Source organism: Toxorhynchites rutilus, chromosome 2, assembly GCF_029784135.1.
Source record: "Toxorhynchites rutilus septentrionalis strain SRP chromosome 2, ASM2978413v1, whole genome shotgun sequence".
NCBI lineage: Eukaryota > Metazoa > Arthropoda > Insecta > Diptera > Culicidae > Toxorhynchites > Toxorhynchites rutilus.
Genome location: NC_073745.1, coordinates 207,570,467 through 207,580,371, shown reverse-complemented (window position 1 = coordinate 207,580,371; position 9,905 = coordinate 207,570,467). Strand labels below are relative to the sequence as shown.

General features: G+C 40.4%; 1 protein-coding gene across 5 annotated transcripts in view; it reads right to left on the bottom strand.

Annotated features, from left to right (window-relative positions):
• Nucleotides 1–535: 535 nt before the first annotated feature.
• Nucleotides 536–9,905, bottom strand: part of LOC129764198 (mitogen-activated protein kinase kinase kinase 9) — a 77,565-nt gene continuing 68,195 nt past the window's right edge. For all 5 annotated transcript variants that reach the window (XM_055763057.1, XM_055763054.1, XM_055763053.1 and 2 more), the window contains one exon: nt 536–2,596. In XM_055763057.1, coding sequence (XP_055619032.1) covers nt 2,074–2,596 — 523 coding nt within the window. In that variant the 3' untranslated portion in view covers nt 536–2,073. The remainder of the gene's footprint in view (nt 2,597–9,905) is intronic.

Below are 9,905 nucleotides of genomic sequence, written 5' to 3'. Positions count from 1 at the left end.
CTGATAGTTTAATTTAAGCACTGCGGCAAGAGGTATCGGTAACTACAGGAAGCTTCAGCAAGCTAAAATCCGACTTGCTGAACCACAATTTCCCTTAGGTTTTGAAATGAATGAAAATATACATTAAGCTACAATATAATAGAAATAAAAATTATTTAGACAAATTTATTATACCATCCCATGATACTTGCAAAGCTAACACGTCCCAGCCTCACTACTATTGGTGCACTAGTCAGTCCAGACTACCTTGTCATAAACGTACCCTGTGTATGCGCATCTCCAGCATCGCTCAGTGACAGATGCTGTCGTGCGCGAGCCCTGCGGTCGAAGCTGCGTCGGATGAACAACGTATCCGAAGCACAGCAAAATAGGGTTGTCCACAACACCCGTAGAAGCAGTGCCTTCCTACGGAAATTGCGAATAGCGCTCCCGATGGTTGGTCGGTGAGTAAAAATGACTCAGACTGGATGACATGTGAAACTTGTTTGCCAATAAACGAAGGAAGTTCGGATTATCAACGGTTATTCCTCATGTTTCGATTAATTTATTTTCCAGGATCCGTTTTTACCCCTTCCTAGTAAGTGCCAGTTTCATACGGTTACATGTAGCACAAACAGTGACATTTTCTCACATTCGCTGTCTTAGAATATTGTTTGTTGAACAGATTTTTCGTTAGGTGTGATTTCTTACAGCAGTGGCATCTTCAACTTTTAAGATCTCTATAACGCCAGAAGCAGTAAAATTAGTTATCATTAGGCGGTCCTTTTCATGTTTCTCATCCAATTATGTTTGCAGGAAGTAGAGAGTACTTAATTTTGTTATCGTTTAAGTGTTTATGATTTTAACAGTAATAGTTTTCAAATGTCAAATAGCTATTTCGCAAGCATCAGAACAGTTTGTATGTGTCTCCTTTTTTTCGCAATTAAAGAATATGATCAACAAGTACTGAGTTCGTTTCAATCGTGTATAAATCATCGTATTTCTTTTGTCTCAAGAGGCTACTAATTGCACGCAAAAAAAGTGGCAACGTAAAAAATACTGTTCCAAAAATAGTCTTCTAATTTTTACTCGACATACAAAAGCTATCTTTCGCTAGTGTATTCATACTCGTTCCGAAAATCAGAAAACTGATTCAAAGCTGGGGGAGAGTTAAGATTTTTTTTCGTATTATATCGACATCTAAGCAGGTACAGTTTCAAATTGTATCGACTCTCCTGCGGGTGAGTGTTTCTATTCCATTGACTACAAATAGTTAAGGCGACGGCATCTAGAATGATTATACTTTTTGTTGCAATTTGTATCGATACGACCACAATCATGGGTCCGTATTTCGGTCAGGCAGTACTAAAGAAAACGTAATGACAGAACTATTTGGAACTAAGCAAAGTGGGGCAAACGGGTAAAGGAAAATATGTTCCGATTTAAATTACAGTATTGGACGAAGTTCGTTATGATTATTTAAGTTTCTCCTATTTGCAATAATTTATTGCTATATCTCACGTTTTACTTCATTTACACGCTCCTATCCACACATACACAAATACACAAAATCACGATTCTATTCCAATTATCACTTTTGTAAACTCAGAGTTGTAAAAATAATAATTTACACAATGGGAAAAGATTTTACCGGAGAAATTTTTACAGTGTCTTGTTTACAACTTATGCTTTCTTAACGCTACGGGTTTAAATTAAGTTCGATTTATTAATTTAAAGGTAATTCCTGCTCAGTTTTGACCCTTATCCTAAATTACTCTTTGCTTACATTAATAATATATTGTAGTTAATATTATAATGTAATATCGCTTATTATATATTAAAGTCTTTTCTCGCAATGCTGAAACGGAATGGATCGTAGAGTTCGTACCTTTGGAACGAATCCGGAATGTACAACTTAAATCTAGCGAACATTGAACAAAAAAGAAAACAAAACTAAACGCGTTTCTTAAACATACTATTGCTCCACGAGTACCAAAAAGAAGAAAAATAAACTAATCTCAACACAGTTTCTCTCAAGATCTCGCATTAATCACGCTCTTTTTTTCCTTTTCAAACGGTTCGTGTGTGTAACACCTAATAACTGTTACCATTCTCTTCATCTTTGCTAGGGCCACGTTTTTCCCTCTTGACAGCGTTATTGTCTTCATCTGAGCTAGAGTCACTAGAATCGTTCGGGGAGTCGACTTCAATGTCGTCATCATCATCATCGTCGTCATCGGTGTCCTTGGCTGAGGTGGTGCTTTTTTGCATTATTTGCTTAATTCGTTCATGATGGTGGTGGCGCTTGATAGCGGCCGGTAGCTCCGGATTACTCTCCAGCGTAGACCGCTGACTTGAAGGGGCATGACTGTACTCGGAGGTGTTCTCCTCATCCGAAATGGTCACATTCGAGTGTTGCTTCGCGTGGGTACCGACGGAAGACGCACAAGCAATACCAGGAGAGGCCGGAAGGGTTCCACCAATGGCAGCAGCAGCGGGTACATTCGCGGATGGGGAACCTGGTGGATAGCACTGGGTGTTGGCGGCACTCGCCGAAGATGGCGATCCGGATGGGAATTTACAGCGTCGCCCACGTTTGATTGGGAGGCGTCCGATGCTGAAATTTGAAAGAAATAAATACATGATGTGAATTTGGAAAACTGATTTGTTAACGATTCGCTCAGCTATTGTTTTAAGGGGATGTTGTCCTTTTTGCTAGGACAAAAATATCTGCGGATATGCTGTTATTCGAGTCGTTAAGGGACGTATACGAAAAAATGCTCACACTCAATTGTTTGTTACTTTTTAGCTTGTGGGTAAGAATGGATGAAACTCTCCCTAATAGCATTTTACAGTGTAACATTAGCGCGTGGCTACCGGAGGGTGCCAATGAATGTATGGGAAAAAATCAATCATAAGTTACCCTATACGAAATGTTTACCACCTCGAAAAAAAAACCCTATGCCAAATTTATGCTCAATCAGACTTAAGGTAGAGTGGCGCAAAGCGGTCAAGGTTGAGTATTTTGAAAATCGAAAAATCACCCAAGAGAGTAAAGGCAATCGGGACTTTCGAAAAAAAAAATTTGATGCCAAATGTCTTAAAATGTCTCGATTTTTCATTCGGAACTACTCTCTCTCTTTTCTCTTTCTTTCTTTCTCTATCTCTCTCTCTCTTCTCTTTCTTTCTCTCTCTCTCTCTCTCTCTCTCTCTCTTTCTCTCTTTCTCTCTCTCTCTCTCTCTCTCTCTCTCTCTCTCTCTTTCTCTCTCTTCTCTCTCTCTCTCTCTCTCTCTTTTTTTTCTCTCTCTCTCTTTTTTTTTTCTCTCTCTTTTTCTCTCTCTCTCTTTCTGTAACTCTTTCTCTCTCTCTCATTCTATCTCTCTCTCTCATTCTATCTCTCTCTCTCATTCTATCTCTCTCTCTTTCTCTTTCTATCTCTCTCTCCGTTTCTCTAATTCTTCTCTTTCTCCTCCTTTCTCTCTCTCTCTCCTCTTTTTTTCTCTCTCTCTCTTCTCTTTTTTTCTCTCTCTCTCTCTTCTTTCTCTCTCTCTCTCTGCAACGAATGCAACGACCTTCGACGCGTATCTCACTCAAAAGCGCTGGAACCTGCCGTACATATGGTTCATCGATGAAGCACATTTCTGGCTAAACGGGTACGTCAACAAACAAAACTGCCATATTTAGAGTACTGAACAGCCAACCGGACCAACAGGACGGAGCGAAGCCTCATACCACCGATGAAACGTTGTTATTTCTGCGTAGAGTTTACAACCCGTTATTGAAAAAAGGGGTGGTCACATCGAAAATGTCCTAAAATAAGCTTTATTTTCGTTTCTTTAAAATAAAAATCGGTTCATTTTTGTAGAAGTTATTAAAATTTGTTGCGCGAGCGTTTAATCTGAAAGACCCTGTACCAAGAGATGCCAAGATATGCCAAGAAGCGCCTCTTGCTGCTTGGACCAAAGCTATTTGGCATGATCCTCGCCACCGCGTTGATGGCCTTTGCCGTCTTCCCGCATGCATAATCGACGTGCTGGTTATAGTTTAGCTGGTCGTCGATCATAACTCCGAGGTATTTCACTGCCCGCCTCGAAGCGATGGTTTGTCCTCCGACCGAGATTCTGCCCACAGCACTGCCTTGCTATTGCTCACTGACAGCACCTCGACTTTGTGATGTGCCATCTGGAGCTTTACTCTTTTCATTGAACTACCGATCTACTGGCTCCGTCGCCAACCTTTCCACTTCCTGAAGCGTCTAGCCGATTATCGTTGTTACGATGTCGTCCGCGAAGCTCACGATCTCCACACCTTTGGGTGGTTTCAGCCTTAGTACATCGTCGTACATAGTGTTCCAAAGCTCCCGCCGACATGCTCTTCAGTATCTGACCCCTGCCTGTGTGGTATACCAGGATCCGATTCTGGAAATAATTCCTTAGTGTCCTGTACAGGTAGCCAGGGACCTTCAATCTGTGTAGCGCCTCGGCGATGACCTCCCAGCTGACACTATTGAAGCCGTTCTTCATGTCGATCAAAATCACCGCGTAGTAACGATTGAAAGTCCCTCGCGGCTTACACCGCGAAACCTGCCCAGCTTAGCTCACCTCTTTTTTTTTAATATTTTCTCAGGGTCTGCCACCGACCTCGGGAGGACTCTTCAACCCGTATTTTCCCGAACGGAAACCTAAATTCGCCTTTTTCCAATGCGCACTGGTTCTGGGACAGATTGATAGGGATTTGAAAGAAGGTTAATTGTATGGATATATGTGATTTTTTTATTGAACAAAAACGTGGGTTAGTCGATGCGGCGCCGGATGTCACAAGTTGGGGCCCGTTGATGACTTCGTTGGCATGAGAGAGGAGGAGTTGACGTACCTGGTACCTTTCCTTCGTGGGGACAATATGGTGAGGTGTGGCTGAAACGTGGGTGTTCTATTCCAACCCAGAATTCCCTGGCTTCGAACGCCTCGGGATGATGAATCGAGTGGGCGTCTTCTACACAATCTTTCACACTTTCCACTCTCAACCACTTTATTTCCGCTTCCTATTTCTTCTTCTTTACTTTTCTCAGTCGACTATGTATTTCTTCTCAACGTGTTAACTTCCGCTATGCTTTCTTAGAAACTTGTCTTTTTTTTCGTAACGTTTTCTTGCTTCCGTTGTTCTCCACAGTCAAAGTCCAAGTCCCCGTCGTACGCTATATCGCCTTCTTTTTCCCTTCTCTCTCTCCATCTCTCTCTCTCTCTCTCTATCTATCTCTCTCTCTCCATCTCTCTCTCTCTCTATCTATCTCTCTCTCTCCATCTCTCTCTCTCTCTATCTATCTCTCTCTCTCCATCTCTCTCTCTCTCTCTCTCCATCTCTCTCTCTCTCTCTCTCTATCTCTCTCTCTATCTCTCTCTCTATCTCTCTCTCTCTCTCTCTATCTCTCTCTCTATCCCTCCCTCTATTTCCTCTTTCTTGATGGTCTAAACCTTTCGGAACTCTCGCTGTCACTCCGAAGTCGCTCGATGTAGCCCAGTGGTCTCAGTGTTCATGGTAAGAGTTAGTTTGGTGTACATTTATTATGGCAATAAAAAAAATTACATTTCACGACAATTTACAGAGCCAGAATTTACTAAACAAAATTGACTTATACACTAAAGAAAAAACATAGAAAAGACAATTTTAAGTTTCACGCGTTATTGTGGCGTAACACGATCACCTCTTCGTTTTTGTTCAAGCGAGACCTGAGCTATCTAAATAACTGTCCGAATAGCGTCCGCTGTTGACTTTCCTTTCCGGAACCCGAACTGCATTTTCGACAACCCGTGATCACCCTCCGTTCATTTCACCAGTCTGTTGAGAATAACCCTCTTCAAGAGCTTTCCTAAAGTATCCAGCAAACAAATAGGTCTATACGATGCTGAATCTCCAGGTGGCTTTCCTGGTTTCGGGAGCAGCACCGACTTTTGGATCTTCCATTTCGCAGGGGAGAGACCATCATCCAGGCATTTCTGCAGCACCATCCTTAACATGTCGGGAAAAGTAAGGATCGCCGATTTCAAGGCCATGTTGGGGCCTTACACCCACATACAAATCAAATGTTAAATTCCGTGGTATGCGTACATTTGTAATTCTTCGGATTGTTTGACGTTTACTCGCATCCGAGTAACTGACAACGTATAAAACCGTTTTTAATGCCGTTACTTGCACGAATTTATGCGAGTGTGAGCAGAACAGAACCAAAAACGTGAAAAAGTCCTTTGAGTACTAACGAGATTGTCAGAAGGTTAAATTAGCACGGAAAAAACGGAAAAGAAAACAGAAAATGATCAGCTTGGATACACACGATTAACACGAATTACTCACAAAGTTATTTTTATTCTAAAGGGTGTGTCACATCAAAGTGCATCACGGAAAAAACGCGGTAGAAATTTAATTTTTAGGAATTATATCTTCAGCTTTCGCTTATTCTCGAAATGAGTGCACAGGATTAATTCACGACGCTCTTTTTCGTTCGACGACATTTTTCCAGATTTACGAAAAATTTACAGTGAAGCATGGCCAACGTGATCTATACACTCTTATCTGATAAGCCCGGAGGCTGTACACCGAGCCCGGAAGCTGTACACCGAAATGTTGACGAAGCCGCATTGCCTGGTAATGGACGACGAAACCTACGTCAAAGCGGACTTTCGTCAGCTGCCGGGCCTGTTGTTCTTCTCCGCAGAGGACAAATTCAGCGTTCCAGAGGAGATTCGCAAGCAGAAACTATCCAAGTTTGCCAAAAAGTACATGGTGTGGCAAGCGATCTGCTCTTGCGGAAAGCGGAGCGCCCCCTTCGTGATGACCGGCACGGTAAACGGGCAGGTTTACCTTAAGGAGTGCCTACAGAAGCGCTTACTACCACTATTGAAGCAGCACGAGGGCCCGACCATCTTCTGGCCGGATCTCGCCTCGTGCCACTATTCAAAGGACGTGTTGGAGTGGTACGAAGCCAACGGGGTCACCTTCGTGCCAAAGGAAATGAACCCGCCCAACGCGCCGGAGCTTCGCCCAATAGAGAAATATTAGGCGATTATGAAGCAGATCCTCCGGAAGAACCCAAAAGTTGTCAAATCGGAGGCGGACTTCAAGAGAAAATGGATTTCTGTTAAAAAAACCTACAACCTGACGTTGTACAGAACCTTATGGACGGGATAAAGAGGAAGGTGCGAACATACGGGCTTGGGCTCGAAGTATGAATAAAAAGAAAATGCCAAAAGTTGTTTAATAGTTTTTATTTTACTGTCTACAATTTTCAAAAGGATCGGTCTACAGGGCGAATTTCTACAGCGTTTTTTTCCGTGATGCAATTTGATGTGACACACCCTTTATTGTATGGAAGAATTTTCAACTATATTCCTGATTTCGCTCATAAGATTCTTTTTTCAAATCAGGCTGCGGGCCGCATGAACAACGTTGGAGGGCCGCAGGGTGGCCACCTCTGCTCTATAGCAACCATTAAAGTGAAGGTGGAAGCTAGCCACAAATGGCTGCCACAATGGCGCTCATTTCTTTCATCTCCCTCCCTCACCTCTCGCCCGAAAATCAATAATTTTGCGAAACAGTGTGAAGAAAATGATCGTCGCACACTTCCCATCAAGTAATATCAACCAAACTCTAATCGATTACTCACAAGATATTAAATTTTCATCTGCTTTCGCACCGTATAGTGAAGAACGTCGGAAAACTCGAGCAAGTGCTCTGAAAGTTAAATTTTCGTTTTTCAATCTTCTGCAATGGTTTTGTTTGTATTGGTGGAAGCATCGTTATTTTTTCGACACTGATGCCAAACAACATCATCGAAACAGCTATAAAAACCACTCAATAAAATGTTATTCCGGAGTCATAGCGTCCCATGTCATGAAAATCAATAGGATAAAATTGTGTTGATATCAATACAATTATTATTTTTACGTTTAATGGGTCTATAATGTAAGTTTTAGCAACTTTAACATTGGGTAAGAAAATTGTATTGCAGAGCTCGGAACACTGCCACGGCTGCCTATGCTTTCAAAAACAGTAAACGGAAAATTCAATCTAAATGCCTCGGCCAACGAAGAGAAGGGTTAAGGCTTTCCAACGTGAATATGTGAAAACAATACGATCAACGAAGGAAAATATTAAGGATTTATCAACATCGAGTTACTATGCGGAAGAACTTGTTAATACCAAAAGTGCCCCAATTCGCATGTGTTATAAATTCATCGGAACATATCGTTCATACATTTTACTTTAGTATTGAATTGTTATTTGTTTTTTTTTTTCAGATGTATTCAAAGACTCGTGTCAATGAAGCGCCACACAGTCTGATAAGTGAATTGATCTATTTACGTGTGCTTTGCTCTTCTCTCACAAACACTATTACCCCATTTTTACACGAGGGTTTACCTATACTACTACAATGGCTAGCTTCCACCTTCACCTTAAGCATCAATTTTTGTTATATTTATTATATGAGACTATTTGTATTGTTCAAGAAAACATATTTTTTCAATGGTGTTCTGGGACCCAAATGTTGACCACATATCCATCCATTCAACCAAATGTTGAACGATCCTCACTAGATGTTCAGCATCTCAGGTTCAGCAGTTAGTTTCTTAGGGTGGGTTTAGACTAGTGATATATTCATGTGAAGAAATATGATGAGATTTATAGAAATCGCATCAACTGTTTACACTAGCGTGAACTTCTATAATGAATATATTCATATTTTCGGTGAATTTATTCACCTGAAGTAGAACTGCATCCAACTTTAGTGATTTCTCACCAGTGAGAAATTCACAAGCGTTTACATATGCTGAATTTATTCAAGTTATATATACCTCGAATAAGTATATCATATTTATTCTCACCCGTTTACACCTATATTCACGTGAATAAATCCATCTATAGCTATAGATCTTCCTAATGTAAACCCGCCGTTAGCTCAACAACATTCGTTCTTGAGACCAAGGTGCTTATAAATAAATCCTAAGGTGGGCCAATATGTGAAAACCACTCTGTAGCTATTTTGAAAGTATACTGTGTTTCATTTGTAAACAAAATACAATACGGTTATGCAAAACCTCGCTTTTGATCAGCCTGTCACATTCACGTTTCAGGTAAATAATTTCCCTTCTGCTTTTTTCTGTACTGTTTTCATATACCGCTTCCCTAACCAACTTAGTGACAAAACGGCCTCACCTAGAATCATATACCCGCCATGCGTGAGACAAACCGGTAATGTAAATGACATCAGGGCTGCCAGATATGGGTAAATTGAATATCATTTTGTTTTATTATTTTTCAATTTCAATTTGCAAGATTTTCCAATTAATATGTGAGAAGAGAAAAAATGAGTATAGTCCCATATTCAAAATTATAAAAGGATAAAATTGAGTATGGTCACATATATTAAATTGTTCACAAAAGTGGACGTTTCAGTGACATCGGATTGTTATCTTCAGTATATTTTTTTCTTTTGTTGATTTGCACACTAGAAAACACCAACATGATTGAATTTCAACTGCAGTTTTATTTACACTTGGACATCTTTGAACAGAAACGTTATATCATGTTCTTCAAAAAATTCTGGCTCCCCTTCTAATGGAATAGACAATTTGAGGTTATGAAAGTGTTCGACAAATGGAATATGAGATGAAAAATAACAGCATCTAAAAATGTATTATTCATATAATATGTTAGTGTAACAGGACCCCGGATGATTGAAGAACTGTTAAAACATTCAATCAGGCGTTGTGAAAAAATAGTGGCAGTGAAAAATTCGTAGCTGGTTTTATTATAAAGTTTTATTATAAACATTCAATCAGGCGTTGTGAAAAAATAGTGGCAGTGAAAAATTCGCAGCTGGTTTTATTATAAAGCTTATTTTGAGGATGCAGTTTCTTATTTTTATATTATG